The sequence below is a fragment of the Rana temporaria genome, chromosome 9 (assembly GCF_905171775.1).
Source record: "Rana temporaria chromosome 9, aRanTem1.1, whole genome shotgun sequence".
In the NCBI taxonomy this organism is placed as follows: domain Eukaryota; kingdom Metazoa; phylum Chordata; class Amphibia; order Anura; family Ranidae; genus Rana; species Rana temporaria.
The window spans coordinates 143,256,803-143,275,266 of record NC_053497.1 but is presented as its reverse complement, the minus strand read 5'-3'; the positions used below and the strand labels follow the sequence as shown (position 1 = coordinate 143,275,266).

General features: G+C 42.3%; 1 protein-coding gene across 3 annotated transcripts in view; it reads left to right on the top strand.

The window, feature by feature from the left end:
* MIGA2 (mitoguardin 2) overlaps window positions 1-12,291 on the top strand; it is an 83,188-nt gene extending 70,897 nt beyond the window's left edge. For 2 of the 3 annotated variants that reach the window (XM_040324690.1, XM_040324689.1), the window contains exons 11-16: window positions 588-674; window positions 2,135-2,233; window positions 4,283-4,417; window positions 6,057-6,110; window positions 8,448-8,564; window positions 12,006-12,291. In XM_040324690.1, coding sequence (XP_040180624.1) covers window positions 588-674; window positions 2,135-2,233; window positions 4,283-4,417; window positions 6,057-6,110; window positions 8,448-8,564; window positions 12,006-12,206 — 693 coding nt within the window. In that variant the 3' untranslated portion in view covers window positions 12,207-12,291. Of the gene's footprint in view, window positions 1-587; window positions 675-2,134; window positions 2,234-4,282; window positions 4,418-6,056; window positions 6,111-8,447; window positions 8,565-9,590; window positions 9,843-12,005 lie in introns of those variants that run through there. The other variant, XM_040324691.1, reaches the window with a different exon arrangement.
* Window positions 12,292-18,464: the final 6,173 nt, after the last annotated feature.

Here is an 18,464-nt window from a genome sequence, read left to right as displayed (position 1 = left end):
TCCCCTTGTCAACATGCATTTTTTTCTGTGTATTCCTTACACTAAATTCTGCTATGATCACTAACATGCAGTCAAAATCCAGAACGGTAACCACATGACTTCAGAAAAGGAGTGGGGGTGGTAATTAAAAAATAATGCCTGTCTCCAGGCTAATGCATGAGATATGTAAATAACCTGTTATTCATAGCAAGGGGGCGGAATGGACTAAGGTTTTTCTCTGCAAGTCCGTTTTATTTCACTGATTGCTCAGAGCTGGATTAACTCTGTGTGGCAAGACTGGGCACAGATGATAGGAAATCTTATAGTGTACATTGTGACCTCCAAAAAATAAATACAAAAAAATCGGGTTTACATCCACTTTAAGACTTCAAAATAGATAAGTATACACAAAATTGTATTACATACAGCTTGGGTGACCTGTAGGAAAGGTAGGGTAGTGCCAAGCCCAGAGTTTGGCTTTAAATGTAAAGGAATGACTGTGTGTGCAGGGACAGATGCTTAAGAGCATTCAGATTTTTTTTTTGCCTACATATACTTTTTTGTAATCTGCTTTAGCGGCAAAAAAAAAACGTATTTTCTGATTGCAGCAACTACTTCAGGATGAAGGCAACCGGTTGTTCTTTGGTGAAGTTGGGAAACAAATGGTGACAGGACTGATTGTTCGAGCTGAAAAGGTATTGTATAAAGATTCAGTGTTTCTAGAAAGTGCCCCAGCTGCAATGTTTTAGCAGTTATTCCTAATGCATTGGCGATTTGACCCTTGCCTTATCTTTTGATCATCTAACAGTAGTTGATCTTAACAGTTCCTGTGCATAGAGGCTGTTGCAAGCTTTATGTTGTACCCTTTCTCCAGTCACATCTCTATAGGCAGATTATGTCATACATCCCAGAAGTCTTCAGTAGAGGAGGAGGGGTTTTCTCAGCTAAGCACACCCTCCTGCCTGTGCTAAGGGCAGATGGATTCTAGACAGTAAATGCTACATGAATCATCTTCCCTTACTCAAGATTACCACACCCAGAAATGCTATTGGGGGGGTTCAAACTAATTTCTCAGCAAATTAAAGCACAAAGACACGGATTGGTTGGCAAATTCGCTTAAAATGTTATAAATGCAGTAGATGGCGTAATTGGTGTTCAGATGTGGTGTAGTTCCGCTTTAAGAAGTCTATTACTCCTTTCCTAGATTGTGAAATTATACTTTATTTTCCTTTTGGCTGACAGCTCACTGTGCTATGCTATGAGAGTCCGTTTTCACACAGTTTCACAGCTGCTAAAGATTGCTAGAGAGCTGTGAAAGCACAGAGGAAGCAATAAAGGGATTACAACAGCCTGTCTGCATAAGCGCTGTCAGATGGGATAACGGGCCGCCTAAAAGTAGTGGTGCAACGAATCGTCAATGATCCGAACGGGTCACCCTGTTCAGTTTGGCACACTGCGCGATCCGCAGAGCGCTCCGCAGTCTTGGCCATAGGAAAGTCCCCGGCTTCGGCCTAGCTCCGGAGCGTCGGCCATCTTGGTACACCCAGGGGCGGCTGTCTCGTCAGGAAGTGACGTTTCGTCGCCGCCATCTTGCTCCACCCCACACTCCTGCACAGTAATGATAGCCATTAGCGGGCAAGCGGACATCTAGTTACACCCAACGGAGTTTTAGATTTCACAGTTATTTTCAACACAAAACTGAGCTTATGTGCTTAAATACAGTATTTGGAAATCCAACAAACTGTTTACATGTTAAATTTTAAAAGCAGCAGCAAACCTGCTGACCTTACATGCTTGCTAATGTGACAGAACACCTCTGATTTTTACATTTAGTTAAATGTGAAAATCAAAGGTGTTCGTTCACATTAGCAACCATGTAAGGTCGGCAGGTTTGCTGCGGCTTTTAAAATGTAACATGTAAACAGTCCGTCAGATATACATATACGTTTTGTGTTGAAAATAACTGAAATCTAAAACTCTGGTGGGTGTAACAAGTTTAGTTTTTTTTTTCTTTTTTGCTGATCCGAAAAATGATCCGATCCATAACTCTGATCCGAGAGTTTTTTGATTCGTTGCACCCCTACCTGAAAGACTCTTGTATTGACTGACTTGTTGTGTTTTTCTATTTTTATATAATTATATATAATTTTTTCAGAATCCTAAGAGTTTCATAGAGAACTATGAAGAAATTGTGCAGTATGCACTGAAGGAAGATACATGGCCCACTACTGAGAGAGAACTAGAAGGACGCGGGGTAAGGAGAAAATATGCTGTCAAGGGGTTCATGTATTGACGTCTTATGACACAATAGGCTGTGTTAGGTCTAATCTGCAGATAACTGCCACACGTATATGGTAAATTCTGTCTTCCCTACTGAGCAGAAACTGATGAGGGTTGATGTGACTAAGAAAGTCCTGCAAGCAGAATCTTAGGAGCAGTGTATACACCGCTCCTCCACATTGAAATGAATGGGCACCACTGCCGAATCGCCTGCAAAGTGTTTTTGGGGCGCATTTAACCCTTTCTTTGGCCGCTAGCAGGGTTTAAAAGCTAGCAGCCAAAAAGAGCCACTAAAATAACAGTAAAGTGCAGTGAAAACTAGCGCCTTACTGCTAACGTAGCCATGCTGTGTGTGAAAGGGCTCCAAGTGTTCAGCATTCTAGTCGTGCAGAGCTGATATTCTGAGTTTGATCAGCGTAAGTCTTGCGGTCGGCATGCACTTCCTGTTCCCACTAGTCCCTGATGGCAAACCGATACAGTAATCATATTCTATCTGCCACAACTCAAAAAGGGGAAAGTCTGGATGGAAGTCTGCTACTAGGGCTAGGCTGTCACTATGTTTTCGGTTGTGGGAGGAAAGCCACACTTAAAAACTCCATGCTGCCTATGTCTTAGTTGGAAACTGAACCCAGAATCCAGTGCTGCAAGCATGCTAAATATCTAGGCACAATGTTGGAGACGGACTTAAACCACTTACCGACTGCTGCACGACTATATACGTCGGCACTTTGAAGAGGGATATCTCGGTAATGGCAGCAGCTGCTACCATAACCAAGGTATTCATCTCTTCAGGCGGTGGTCCGGTTAACGATAATGGTGGTCTCTGCGGCGGATTTGCTGTGAGATCACCTTCATCGGCAGCGGAAGAGGGGCCTCTCCCACGCCCTCCGCTGCTTACCGGAGCTGCCATAGCGGCGGAGGTGATCGGGCTCTTGATGGGTTCTAAGAGTGAGGGCAAGATGGCCCCTACCCGTCTCCATACCATAGAGGAAGTGACGTCAAAACATCACTTCCGCCCATAGCTCTTAAAGGAAAATTTTTATTTTATTTTTATTCTCTAAATATGAGATCTGAGGTCTTTTTTGACCCCAGATCTCATATTTAAGAACACTTGTCATGCTTTTTTCTATTACGAGGGATGTTTACATTCCTTGTAATGGGAATAAAAGTGACCCATTTTATTATTATTTTTTTTAAACAGTGTAAAAATAGATAAAGTCAAGTAAAATAAAAAATGAGCTTGCGCACAGAAGCGAACGCCTAGGTGAGCAGCGCCCACATATGAAAACTGTGTTCAAACTACACATGTGAAGTATCGGTGCGATCGTTCGAGCGAGAGCAATAATTCTAGCCCTATACCTCCTCTGTAACTCAAAACCTGTAGAAATTTTTTTAAACGTCGCCTATGGAGATTTTTAAGGGTAAAAGTTTGACGCCATTTCACAAGTGGGCACAATTTTGAAGCGTGACATGTTGGGTATCAATTTACTCGGCGTAGCATTATCTTTCACAATATAAAAAAAAATTGGGCTAACTTTACTGTTGTCCTTATTTTTTTTATTGAAAAAAATTAATTTTGTCCAAAACAAGTGCACATGCAAGACCGCTGACAAAAAATATTGCAATGACCGCCATTTTATTCTCTAGGGTGTTGGAACCCCCAAACATTATATATATATATATATATATATATATATGTATATATATATATATATATATATATATATATATATATATAATCATTTTTTTTTCTTTTTCCAAGTAATTTTCTAGTAAAAAAAATTGTTTTTAACTTTTAAACACTGAGTCTGAAAAACAGGCTCGTGGTTAAATAGGATTAGAACTAATCGTATCGCTGAGGTTTTATGAGTGCATAAATCCATGTAATCCATTTAGAGGGGTGATAATCTGTACAGCAGAAGATCTCCCTTCTCATTTGAGATACTCTGTCCCTCCAGGTTTTATGTTATGTTGCTTTGTTTCCTTTCTACCTGTATGGAAATTATTATTTTTTTCCTTCTAGGTGGTCTGCATGAATTTCTTTGACATAGCACTTGATTTTATATTAATGGATGCCTTTGAGGACTTGGAAAATCCACCGACCTCAGTAATTGCGGTCTTGCGGAACCGCTGGCTGTCTGATAGCTTCAAGGAAACTGTGAGTAAATATGCATGTACCTCTGTTGTCAACATTGGATGAACAATTTAGCTGAGTTTGTGTATTAGAAAAACATGCAACCTTCACCTCACGATTATCAGTGTCCGATATAAAAGCGCATGTACAGCCACCATTTTATTTTTTTTGGTTGTTGGATTAGAACCTTTTGCTATTTATTGCTGTCCACGTATCCCCCTCTAGGGAGATTTAGTCTCTATTTGTCTTGGTGACTATTGTCACTGGAATAAAAAATAAATAAATTGGGCTTACCCTTATCGATCCAAAAAAAAAAAAGCTTTGGCTTAATATTAAGGAGTTTTTTAAATGCATAGAAAGAAAAATCTGCTTACCGGTCAGAGCTGACACCAGTGCTGGTGGGTTAATAGTCTGTCCGCTGACACCTGTGCTGGGGGTGAATAGTGTGTCCGCTGACACCAGTGCTGGGGGTTAATGGTGCGTCCGCTGACACCAGTGCTGGGGGTTAATGGTGCGTCCGCTGACACTAGTGCTGGGGGTTAATGGTGCGTCCGCTGACACCAGTGCTGGGGGTTAATGGTGCGTCCGCTGACACCAGTGCTGGGGGTTAATGGTGCGTCCGCTGACACCAGTGCTGGGGGTTAATGGTGCGTCCGCTGACACCAGTGCTGGGGGTTAATGGTGCGTCCGCTGACACCAGTGCTGGGGGTTAATGGTGCGTCCGCTGACACCAGTGCTGGGGGTTAATGGTGCGTCCGCTGACACCAGTGCTGGGGGTTAATGGTGCGTCCGCTGACACCAGTGCTGGGGGTTAATGGTGCGTCCGCTGACACCAGTGCTGGGGGTTAATGGTGCGTCCGCTGACACCAGTGCTGGGGGTTAATGGTGCGTCCGCTGACAGCAGTGCTGGGGGTTAATGGTGCGTCCGCTGACAGCAGTGCTGGGGGTTAATGGTGCGTCCGCTGACACCAGTGCTGGGGGTTAATGGTGCGTCCGCTGACACCAGTGCTGGGGGTTAATGGTGCGTCCGCTGACAGCAGTGCTGGGGGTTATTGCTGACACCAGTACTGGGGGTTATTGCTGACACCAGTACTGGGGGTTATTGCTGACACCAGTGCTGGGGGTTATTGCTGACACCAGTGCTGGGGGTTAATAGTGCGTCCGCTGACAGCAGTGCTGGGGGTTATTGCTGACACCAGTGCTGGGGATCAATAATATGTCCGCTGACACCAGTTCTGTTTTTGATGTTTGAAAGTTTGCGACTCCCTTGGGATATGAAAACTTGTCTTGTGGCCCTCAGGTAATTTTGCGTTTGAGACCCCTGATCTAGCAGCTTTAGTCCTTTCTGAATCATCAATAGAAACATGTATACATGCCAGGAGTTCTGACATCTCTTTGCAGTTTTGCATGCTGTTCCTGAATTAGTGACTTGATTATTGGAGAAAGCCAGGCATCTAGTATTTACAGAGGTCGGCAATGGCAACCTCAATATTTTTCTCATTACAGGTCTATTTAACAACTAGAAAATGTAATATTTATGTATTTCAACTCTGTATTAGGATACCAGTTTGCAGTCTGGTTTTATATTGTGTATTAAGCCTCGTTTTTGTTTTGTCTAAATGTTTTTATGTTCCTAATTCAAAAACATTTTTCAATGTTACAGGCACTGGCAACTGCATGCTGGTCAGTTTTAAAAGCTAAACGAAGACTTCTCATGGTAAGTGTTGTCCTCCTTTTGAAAATCAAAATTCTGTTGATTTGCAAAAGTGTACCTGTTTCAGAACAGACAAAGTTAAGAATATTTCAGACTACCTTGAATAACTGATTTAGCTGGCAGCATATGAAGGATAGAATTGTAGAGTTTATGATGGTAGATAGTATGTGCCATAGGTGAGCGCAGAAGATATGATGGCAGACAGCATATTCAGGAGAGGTGGTGTGGAGGGCATAATAATGGACAGTATGTGCATGAGAGGAGTGTGCCTGGTATGCTGGCATGCAATATGTACAGAAGAAGAGTTTGTGGGGTATGATGGTGGCCAGTATGTGTAAGAGGGGAGTGCAGAGGATATGATGGTGGGCAGTAGAGGGGAGTGCCAAGGGTATGATGGCAGGTAGTATGTGCATGAGAAGAAGAGAACAGAGTGTGATGGGCAACATCTGAAGGATTTAGCACAGAAAATATGATAGGGAGACGTATTTTCAGGATGGTAATGCAGAAGGTATGTTGGTGGGCAGTATATACAGTAGGCAAAACCCAGGAATACTTTGACATGAAGGGAAAACGTACATTTGTCTGTTTCTTGTTTTTAGTTACCTTTTTTACTGTATACAGGATTTCACTTTGGTTCTGTTTTATTGAGTTTTTAGTTATGTGTACTTTATAGTTGTTTTATTCTTATTTGTGTGGGAAAACACCAGGACAGAAAGACAGGGACACAGACAAGGTTCTAATTATTACATAGTTGGTTAATCTGGTTGAAAAAAGACACAAGTCTATGCAGTTTAACCAACAGAAAACATATAGAAGGCCTCTATATACACTATCCTGTACTCCACAGTTGATCCATTCCAGAGGGAGAAAAAAAATCCTTCCGGATCCCACAAGGGGGATTCCCTGGATCAACTTTACCTATCGTAATAATATTAATATCCAGTTATATTTTGTGCACTTGGAAAAGAACCCAGGCCTTCGTTTAAAAAAAAAATCTACTGAGCTGGACCGAACAAGTCTTTCTTGAAGCCTTTCTATAGTTGGAGATAAAATCTTTTCCTCCAGCCATAGAGTGCCTCCTTGTCCTCGGTGATGACCTTTTTAAAGTGAATAACTCTACACCAAGTTCACTATATGGACCACTTATGTATTTGTACATGTTGATCATATCCCCCCTTAAAGCGGGAGTTCACCCGAAAATAATTTTTTAACATTAGATTGAGGCTAATTTTATTAAGCAGAATCGGGTGTTTTTTTTAAAATGAATGCAGTACTTACCGTTTTAGAGATTAATGTTCTCCGTGGCTTCCGGGTATGATCTTCGGGACTGAGCGTTCCTATTTGATTAACAGCCTTTTGACGGTCGCATACAGCGCATCACCAGTGGCCGAAAGTCGGTGCGGCTCTATACGGCGCCTGCACACCGACGTTCGGCTACTTTCGGGAACTCGTGATGCGCTGTATGCGACCGTCGGAAGGCTGTCAATCAAATAGGAACGCCCAGTCCCGCAGATCATACCCGGAAGCGGCGGGAGAACATCGATCCCTAAAACGGTAAGTACTGCATTCATTTTAAAAAAAAAAACCCGATTCTGCTTGGTAAAATTAGCCTCAATCTAATGTTAAAAATATATTTTTTTGGGTGAACCTCGACTTTAATCTCCTCGAGAGAATAAATTCTGTTCCTCTAATCTTTCCTCATAGCTGAGCTTCTCCATGTCCTCTTATCAGTTTGGTTGCCCTTCTCTGCATTTTCTCCAGTTCTCCGATATCCTTTTTGAGAACTGGTGCCCAAAACTGAACTGCATATTCCAGATGAGGTCTTACTAATTTGTACAGGGGCATCTCTCTCTCTCTCTCTCTCTCTCTCTCTCTCTCTCTCTCTCTCTCTCTCTCTCTCTCTCTCTCTCTCTCTCTCTCTCTCTCTCTCTCTCTCTCTCTCTCTCTCTCTCTCTCTCTCTCTCTCTCTCTCTCTCTCTCTCTCTCTCTCTCTCTCTCTCTCTCTCTCTCTCTCTCTCTCTCTCTCTCTCTCTCTCTCTCTCTCTCTCTCTCTCTCTCTCTCTCTCTCTCTCTCTCTCTCTCTCTCTCTCTCTCTCTCTCTCTCTCTCTCTCTCCCAGTTAAATAGATGCTACCTGTGCATTCCCAGAAGGCCAGTCAGACTACAAACCCTTAACCTGTGCTTTGAAGATGTAAAACACATTGCTTCAAACTATAGGCAGCCATAGTGCTGATGACTTCTCTCAGCCCCAGGGCCCTGGAGTAGACTGTTCTGGTGTGCATGTTGAGATGGCTTGTATATGTAACATGTTGATTCTTATGTTTTGTTTTGTTTTTGTTAGGTTCCAGATGGCTTTATAGCTCACTTCTACTCCGTATCGGAGCATGTCAGCCCCATATTGGCATATGGATTTCTTGGTCCAAAAGAGAATTTAACAGAAATTTGTACTTTCTTTAAGGTAATTTATTAGCTGTATTTCCACCTTCTATGATATACATGGACATGTGTACATATTCAGTATTCTAGAGAATACTAACGAAAATGTATTTAGAGAACAAAACAGCTTAGTTACATAGTAGCTGAGGCCGGAAAAAGACACGCGTCCATAAAGTCCAACCTATGTGTGTGATTATATGTCAGTATTACCTTGTATACCCCTGTATGTTGTGGTCATTCAGGTGCTTATCTAATAGTGTTTTTTTTTTGTTTTGTTTTTAAACGATCGATGCCCCCGCAGAGACCACTGCCCTCTACGTAGTTTATTATTAAACCTCCTTTTTTTTCTAATTTTAATGAGTGCATGTGTCTTGTTAAACTCCCATCTGCAAAAAAAGTTTTATCCCTATTGTGGGGTCACCAGTACGGTAATTGAAATCATATTCCCTCTCAAGCGCCTCTTCCCCAGAGAGAATAAGTTCAGTGTTCGCAACCTTTCCTCATAACCAATATCCACCAGACCCTTTATTAGCTTTGTTGCCCTTCTTTGTTACTCGCTCCATTTCCAGTACATCTTTTCTGAGGACTGGTGCCCAGAACTGGATGGCATACTCCAGGTGCAGACACATTATTTCTGGAGTTGATCTCTTTTTTTAATGCATGCCAATGTTTGCTTTGTTAGGCTCGGCAATGGCATGCAATGCCAAGCTGCTGCTATCATCTACTGGGACCCACAGGTCTTTTTCCATCTTGGATTCCCCCAGAGGTTCTCCCTCTAGTGTATAGCTTGTATATTTTTGCCACCCAAATGCATTATTTTGTATTTTTCTAAACCTCATTTGCCATGTTGTCCTTATTGTGTATAGATTTCAGATGCACATTATAGCAGTTCTAAAGCTAAAACGTTTTTAACCCTAATGCATTCCCTGCATTAAGGTAACAAATGTTTTACAACTTGCTATGCTCCCCCCACATAAAAACTTACTCGAGTACTCAATCGATCCAGCACTGTGCCTGGCTGCATCTCTTCTCTCCCCTCTCCTCACAGGGACTAAGTCAACAGCGGGAGCCATTGGCTGCTGTGAGGTGGGGCGGGGCCACGTTGTGTGCATCTATGTACGCACACATCCCTGCTCGGGATCGAGCCCACATATCAAGCAGTTTGCTATGGGGGCAGGCACACAACAGGAGAAGCAGAGAGTGTTGGGAGGGGGACAACAGAAAAGAAGATTCAAAGCCACTCTGAGCAAAACCATTGCACAGAGCAGATAAGTATAACATGTTTGGTATTTCAGTTTAAAAAAACATTGCTTTAAGAAATGCTTTAACCACTTTACTACCGGCCGCCTTCAATTGACGGCGGCACGATAGTGCTCTTGTTCTGAGAGGACGTCATATGATGTCCTCGCCTTGCAGAGCCACTAGGGGGCGCGCACCCACCGCTTTACTGGGAACCCGATGTGCGTGCCCGGCGCCTGCAACCCGCAATTGCCTAGTTACTGAGCAGGACCGTGGCTCTCTGTGTGTAAACACAGAGATCCACGTCCTGTCAGTGTGTGTGTGTGTGTGTATGTGTGTGGTTTTTTTAACATGCTAGTCTCCATTTTTGAAAATGAAGAGGTTACTAAAGTATGAAAATTCTCATACGGCAGAATAAACATTCGGAAGGGATGTAGTGTATTTTTGTATTGCATTTTTGGACGAAAAATAAATCGTACGAGAAAAAAAATTTGTGTTTTGTCTCTTTGAAAAATTTCGGACAAAAGTTGTGCACCAACAATCAGATTATTTTTTTGTACAATATTCTGATTGTGTGTACAGGGCTTATGGCAGCTGGAGGTAGGCAGGCTTTTCTTGCCAAAATATCATAATTTATGCCCACCTTCTGCTCAGCTTTAATTTGTTGGACAAGTACATCTAAATTTTGTTAGCGTCTCTAACACCACCTTCTCCACAGGTTGACAATGCTGCTCTCTCCAAGGATGTCTCTATTGTTCCTCCATAGATTGCGTGAAGTCAACATAAGGCTAGTCATGTCTGCAGAATTGTATTCTGGCCGCTCTTAGAATACCCAAACAGCGGCTGCATCTGATTGACTGCAGCCGCTGTTTGCCCAAAATGTCCTGCCTGGGTAGGAGGAGGCCGATGGTATCACCCACAAAGTGAATTTCGAACAGTCCATCGGGAACTGGATGAACTTTTCAGAATGTATCGCTAGCTTAAAGTGATATTAATGCTTTTGTTTTTAACTTCTTGAGACCCAGGCCATTGTAAAAAGACAGTTACAAGGTGGCTCTACAGGCCCAGGAGGCAGTCTTTTTATGGCCTCGGCTCCTCCCGCCACTGGGGGGCGCGCATGCGTGCCCGGCCCGTCACAGGGATGCCGATGCGCGTGCCTAGCGGCCACGATGCCCGCTAGGTACCCGCGATCGGCCGTTACACAGCCAAGGACGTTGATCTCTGTGTGTAGACACAGAGATCCACGTCCTGTCAGGGAGAGGAGACAGATGCTGTGTCCTTTGTACATAGGAACATAGATGGGTAACCTCCCCCCACAGTAAGAATCACTCCCAGGGAACACATTTAACCCCTTCCTTGCCCCCTAGTGTTAACCCCTTCTTTGCCAGACACATTTATACAGTAATCAGTGCATATTTATAATAGCACTGTTCGTTGTATAAATGTGAATGGTCCCAAAAATGTGTCAAGTCTCCGATGTGTCCGCTATAATATCAGTCCTGACAAAAATCGCTGAAAACCACCATTACTAGTAAAAAAGTAAAATAATAAAAAAGTCAGAATTCTATCCCCTATTTTGTAGCTGCTATAACTTTTGCGCAAACCAATCACTATATTACCAAAAATATGTAGAAGAATACGTATCGGCCTAAACTGAGAAAATAAAATAAAAAAAATGGGGATATTTTTTTATAAGACACAGAGCCGAGGCCCTATACAGCCGAGGCTGTCGTGAACATCGCTGGACGCTGGGGGGGGGGGGGGGGGGTTAGGATTGGGGGATGAGGGCTGCTCACAGAGGTTTTTTTCCTTTATGCATTAAATGCTAAGTAAAACAAACTTTCAGCCTTTAGAAAACCACTTTAAGGCCTGGGGAGGACAATGATGAAAATTATCAGTACTCCACTAGAGCTTATTAATGAAATGTAGCTGATGTATGGCCAGCTTTATTTACCTTTCTCTTAATTTTGTCTATCTCTCTCCTGATCCCTTGATAAATGGCCTCAATAAATTCTCTGCAGCGACTTCTAAAATATTGGAACCAGAGAATCTGTATGCCAGCCAGACATTTTCAGAAGAAGTTCAGCCTTTATATTGCATAAAGAAGGGGTTCCCTATAATAGTGGGGAGGATTGGGATTGAGGCTTTTCTTCCTGCTTGTTGTTTTTACATAGATTGCATTTGCCAGCAATAATAACATATCTGTCTTTGTTTTACAAAACAGCATCAAATTGTGCAGTATTTAAAGGACATGTTTGACTTGGATAAAGTGAGGTATACTACAATCCAGTCACTGGCAGAGGACATCTTGCACCTTTCCCGCAGACGGAGTGAGATCCTGCTGGGATATCTGGGTGTAGACAATCTACGGGCAATGAATGGAGACCTGCCAGCACCAAACGGACCATCAGAGCTTCACCTCTGATGTCAAAGAATCTACTGGCTACCAGAATGTAGACATCAATTTCTATTTCTCTTATATTTTTAAGGCACACTTTACTGAAAACCAGGAGCCTGCATCACTTTGGCTAGTTGCTGACATCTCGGGAAAATCACAGTAACTCAGGAATATGCAACCCAGCTTCCAGTTCCCAGCACACTTTTTAGTTTCATTATTTCATGCTATGAAAAACGGGCATCTGCTTCATTGGGTTGGGCAGGATGAAAATGCCACATCATAATTCCTATTCAGCTTACATCTGGGAAATAGAGACCCCTTGTAAGGCCCATTCACAGAGCACTACATTGGCAAATATGTGACACGACCAACCAGGAGATGGATCTAGTGCCAAGCCTTTATCAAGATGCCAGAGGAAATTTACAAGCCTTGGAACACTAAAAAAAAAAAAAGTGGTAATCCCCCAATCCTTGTTCTACCTGGGTGGGTGGAGACTATGGAGATGTATGAATGTATGTGTTCTCGTGGGAGATTCGTGGAAATGGTAGTAATTAGGAATTTACTTTATTTATTTTTTGATTGGGTAAAGTGTCTCTTTAATGCGACTCCTTGCACTATCATTAATCATCTGGTAAAAGCAGATAATACAATGCTCAGAATCCATGTAGGTCCTTTGCAGGCTTGTGATAAAATCCACAGTGGGCTCTCTGGCTCTGATGCGCTCTCACACCAATACAGACATAAATACAAAGAATAGAGCCAGCAACTCCAAACATCCTTGTTGCTTCTTTAATGGTGCATAAAAAAAGAGTAAAAATATACAGGGGCTCACACGTTCCGACTTTACAAGCCTTGATCACAACATCAGTAATCATCTACTTTGGACATTGATAGGTATCTTATATCTGAATTTTAAACAATCTATTTCTATAACAGTTTTAAACAAGAAATGGAAGCAAAAATAACTGTCATTTTTGATTTTTATCATTTTTGTTTACTAACATGTGCTTGTCTTGTGCACAGTATATCCTTTTTTTTTTTTTTTTTTAATGCACCTAAATGTGAATGGACTGAATAGATAATGTTAAAGGGCCATTAAATATAAGTTACATTTTTTATTGAATGAAAAGAATTGAACAACATTCATGAAAAAATATGTAAACATTCCAGACAATGGATATTTTTAATCAAGAATACATATTTAAGGCCTCTTCCACATAGACGGACTCCATCGCTACGGAGTCCGCCGGCTCAGCGGGAGATCTGTCTGCTGAGCCGGCGGATGACAAGTCCCTCTCTGCTTACTGAGCGGGGAGGGGCTTGTGCAGCACCGCTGTATCCTATGGGGAGATCTGATGAAAAATGCACAGCATGTCCGATTCGCCATGGACAGATGGGGACGTATCGCCATACGTCCGATTTTGGCGGGTCTGATGTCAGTGGACATGTCTCCGCTGGCATCCGATGCTCCATAGGACTGCATGGAGCAGCCGTTCAGGTCCGCCGTCAAAACGGACGTGTGAAAGGGGCCTTAAGCTCAAATCTGGGCAGTTAAGTCCTAAACATTGTGCTCCCCACCCCTCAGTTAATGAAGGGTTTGTTGCTTGTTTTGTCAAGGTGATGATTTATTACAGAATAAAAAAACAATTTCCATGGTTCTGCATGTCTGTTCTGGTTGTGATAATTGGCCCCCCAAAGTCTCTCGTCTTGCTGTTCTTTGACCAGTCTTTTCACCACCCCTTTCATTGACCTACTTGCGTTTTAATGCAGAACCAGCATTCACCTCTGGTCCTACATTGTATGTGATGATGTAACAGTGCTCCAGCTGCCACGGGACCTTGCAGTAAAGTTTTATACTGTTAGATCAATCCTTTGACAAAACTAAAATTAAATCCTTTTATTAGCTGTATGGAGGGAATGCATTTTTTTTGGGATTCAACTGCCAGGAGATCCACTTTAATAGCTTCTTCAAACAGACATACGCTGTCTGGTTAATTGCCCCTGGAGGTAGACCAACTGTGCTCCAAAGCTCACTGTGTCTTCCTGACACTTAAAACCGCATGAGAGTATAAAGTGAAGAGCCAGCAATTTGTCCTCCCGCTAAAAGTGTGCAAGTTACAGCCGCCAATGCGTTTCAGTAAAAAAAAAACTATTCCTAGCCATTTTATTTTTTTAAATACGTAAGCTGCTATAACCTGCATACTACCCTTTATCAACAAAGTACTTTTATTGGAAGGAGGAGTTGTCGGCTTTTCACCTTATCCTCTCAGCTGACTTCCTGTTCTGTAGACCTATGAATACAGACATATGTCCTTTTTTTTTTTTTTTTTTTTTTTTTCTTTTTTTTAAGACCAAAATAGTATGTAATATAGAATGATCGACAGAAAACATTCATAAATGACAATTATCTAATTTCCATTGTTAGGGGAACGTTTACATGGATATTTGTGATTGTTATGAGTAACTTCTTCATATGGGTTAGGTTTATTGGCCCTTTAAATAAGACATTGCACTTCTATCTAATGTATCTAAATGTATAAGCCGTCCTTTTTGCTTGATCATATCAACTATATAATATTTATATGTAAATATGTGTAATATTTTTACCCAAGAGTAACTGTTATTACCGTGCATTCAGGGCAATGAAGGAAATCTATAAAAAAAAATGTTATAGGACTGTTGTCTAAGGCAACAAATTTAAGTTGTATATTTCTCCACAAAGCTGCCTATAGTTAAATGGGTTGCATTTTGCTGAATCAGGTAAATATATCCTGTGTGAAGGGTTAGGTAGAAACTCACAAACCAACTGCTGTTGGTGGAGATGGGGATATTCATCAGACAGAGTTGGAAATCTTTTGTGTTGGCAATTGTTCCCTTTATGTAATGGCGGTGATGCTTGTCTCATTTTCTGTCTTTCCCCTCTCCTTATTAATGTGTTAATGGCCAGCAGAGCCATTTTTGGTAAAGCCAGCTGTCAGAAGTGCCAAAAGTTAGTTCATATCTGTATGGCTGGCTGCCCTCCTCTGTCTATGGGCACTTTATTGCTGTCTGTCAGCAAAAGATGACCATCTCGAAGATTTAGGATAGACTGGACAAAGACTTAGTATATGGATACAAGCAGAAACAGCCGGCTGATAAAGCTCAGGGCATATAGCAGTTGGATTAGAAAACCTTTTCATTACCATTATTTTTTTCTCAAAATAAGCTGGCGCCAAGTTAAAGTGGTAGTAAACCACAGCATTAATAAAAAAAAAAAAAAAAATAACCCCTGTAAGGTAATGGCATAATGTGCTAGTATACATCGCATACTAACATATTATGAAATACTTACCTTGGAACAAAGCCCTACAGCAGCACGCTGACAGGGCTTCCATCTGTCCCCTGTCTTCCTTCTGGGTTTGTGGGCTCTGGCTGTATGAGTGGCCGGGGCCATGATGACGTCAATCTCACGCATACACGCGGGAGTTCTTGGCTGCGGCACTGAGTTCTGAAGGTCCAGCACGGCATGCTGGACCTTCAGCGCACATGCACTGGTGATGTCACCGACTGCATCCCGTGTGATGCAGTATCTCCTAAACATGGCAAGTTTATAAGATATTCACTGTACCTACAGATTAGCCTTAATATAGGCTTACCTGTAGGTACAAAAAAAAAAAAAAAACTACCATCACTTTAACTGCTCTTGCTTTTCTTTTTTTTTTTTTTCTTCCCCACTTTATAACACAACCACGAATTATCCGTCAGTCCAAGCATTTCTGTTTAATTTTGAAGCTGGGCTGATATCGTAACACAGTCCAATTGTCCTTGTGTATCCATTTTAGGCGCATTAGCTCCTAAGTTTCTATGAATTTGGTTGCAAATCTAGCTACAGCTTTTTAGATAATTACAGCTAAATGCATAGCTGGGTTGCATGTATGGGAGGTATTTTACTTGCCAAAGGATTTATATTTCTGTCCATCCATTATCCAGCCTGTACAGCCAGGTTAGTGACCAGTTTTCTCTACTACAATTTAGCTAGGTAATTTCCCCTGCACTCAGAGGCTGTGATTGGACACTGAGTGAGTAGCAGTAGGCTAAACTTTTATATCTCTCACTTACCCTGTCAACATGTTTGTTGTCAGAACATGAGCACAGCAGCACATCTGATTGGCTATTAGGCTCCATTCACATCTAGGCAGACAAATTTGCGGCGTTTTGTCCCGCGAATTGCGGCGGCAAATAGCAGCGTTTTGTACCGCGATTTGCGGTGACAAAACGCTGCGATTGTCCGCCTAGATGTGCCCCTCTATGGAGATGGTTCCCGAACGCCGAAAGCCGCCTGAAAAAAAGGTCCGGGACCTTTTTTCAGGCAGCAGGCGGCAGGCGTGGAGATGTGAACCATCTCCATAGAGGGCAATGTCTTTTCATCCCTCTGGCGGCAGCGGCGTCGCACTACAGGCGACAAACCGCCTAGATGTGAATGGGGACTTAGTGCTGGCCTTCCTCTTTCCCAATCAAAGGTCTTGATTATAAGAGGTCAAAACACAGTTTACTTCAGTTATTTCAACTGTTTTTAAAAATACACTTAATGTTTTATATTGAATACACTGTTGTATTTAAATTATGTTTTTAATGACTGCATTGAGTTCAGGTTTAATTATTCTCCTTTTTCTAAAAGTAGGAATGGAGGTATGAAGCACAGAATAAGTCTTGTATTATTTGCCTTTTCTTTCCAGTCATACAATATGTTGTAATCGATAGCCATTGGGACCAAAACGATGAGGTCCATTTTTGAAATGGCTATTAGAAGAAAAAGGCTGTAAGCAGAATGAAGACTGAATAAAACTACAACATTTCAAAGAAATAAAGACTGACTAAAGTATATTTCTAGTGAGCACAGATTGAGTAATTATTGTAATATTTATTCTAAAGTAAAACTGTTAAAACTCTAAAATGAATAAATGAATCTTGTAGCAGTTATCAACGTGTGCTGCTGGTTTCTCAAAATGCAGTTAAGGCCCACACTGGGAGTCCCCCTGATATTCCTGTGCAAATACCAACATTGTGTAAGCAGACTGCCCTTTGCAACCTATGTGGCAATGCCCTGGTCTTTCCATAGGTTCTTCAAGACTATTGCATTGTTGGTGGCAGAGTAGAGGTATGCCTGTGCTCTGACTTTTATAAAGTCAGTGTTTGCAAAATCATTTCAGGGTGCTATGGGTGTTTGAAATAGGGGAGTGTGTTGCACCTATAAACAAAAAGCAGAGCCCATGTAGGTGAAAACATGTTACCTTCAAGGCATACTAATATAAAACTTAAAAATGGCAACAACTTCATTTTTTTTAATCGTTCCCATGATAGATGAAAACTGGGCCTGCTTGCCTGAATCTAGAATGACAAAGTACATCCGAGTATAGTGGAGCATATGTCGATTCCCCATGCCTGTGTTTCTGGGTGCACTGGCACTTCTGGACAGTTTTTGCTGTATGGGACTGCAGCAGGGGTGGCAGAACTCAAGACGAAGGGGAACATTCTGGCATGCAGCAGTTGTGCAGTGATGCCATTAAGTGTGTCTGTTCATGTGCGGGTGCAATTTTTTGGTTTGTCACAGGCTTAATACGTGCTTGTTTTAGCTGCCTAAGCCTGTTCTCTGTGGGAGATGAGATCACACTGCTCCTGGGAGACAGACAGATGCAGCATTCGGTCTCCAGCCCTGCTGGTTGTTACAAGCACTGCAAGTACTTGTCAGGCTACTGGAGGTGACACTGACACACACACAGGTGTTTGGCTTAGGCTGACATGACTCTCAGCTGGGTGGCTGCTTAAGTTTTGGGGTCAAAGGCCTAATTCAACCTCCAGCATGGCAGAGAGGTAGAGGGAAGGACGATGGGATGGGCTCCCAAATCTCTCAGTAAGCTAAGGAGGACCCCCCTTACACAGTTGGCCTGCAATGGCTCCCCATAGGATCAGCTTAGGTCTGAATCTTTTTCTTATCTGGGAATTTCAGTGTTTCAGGGGCACAGTCCTCCACTTCCTTTGTTCCAAAGGGGGAATTTTCTTCAGCCATATCTGGGCTGCATGATCAGCTCACAAGGATTCTTTCTGGTCTTGGATGCAAATGTGAGCATTTTCCTTCCCCCTCATCTCCTTTTTGCAGGAGGATGAGGTGTTGGAGGAAATTCAGTGTCCAGGGTTGTCTCAGACACTGAAGACATTGGTGGGCTTCCTGGCAGATGTACGCATTAGCCTTAAAGAAAAGCTTCACTTCCCTTTTTTTTTTTTTTTTTTTATGTCTGCTGCAACCTT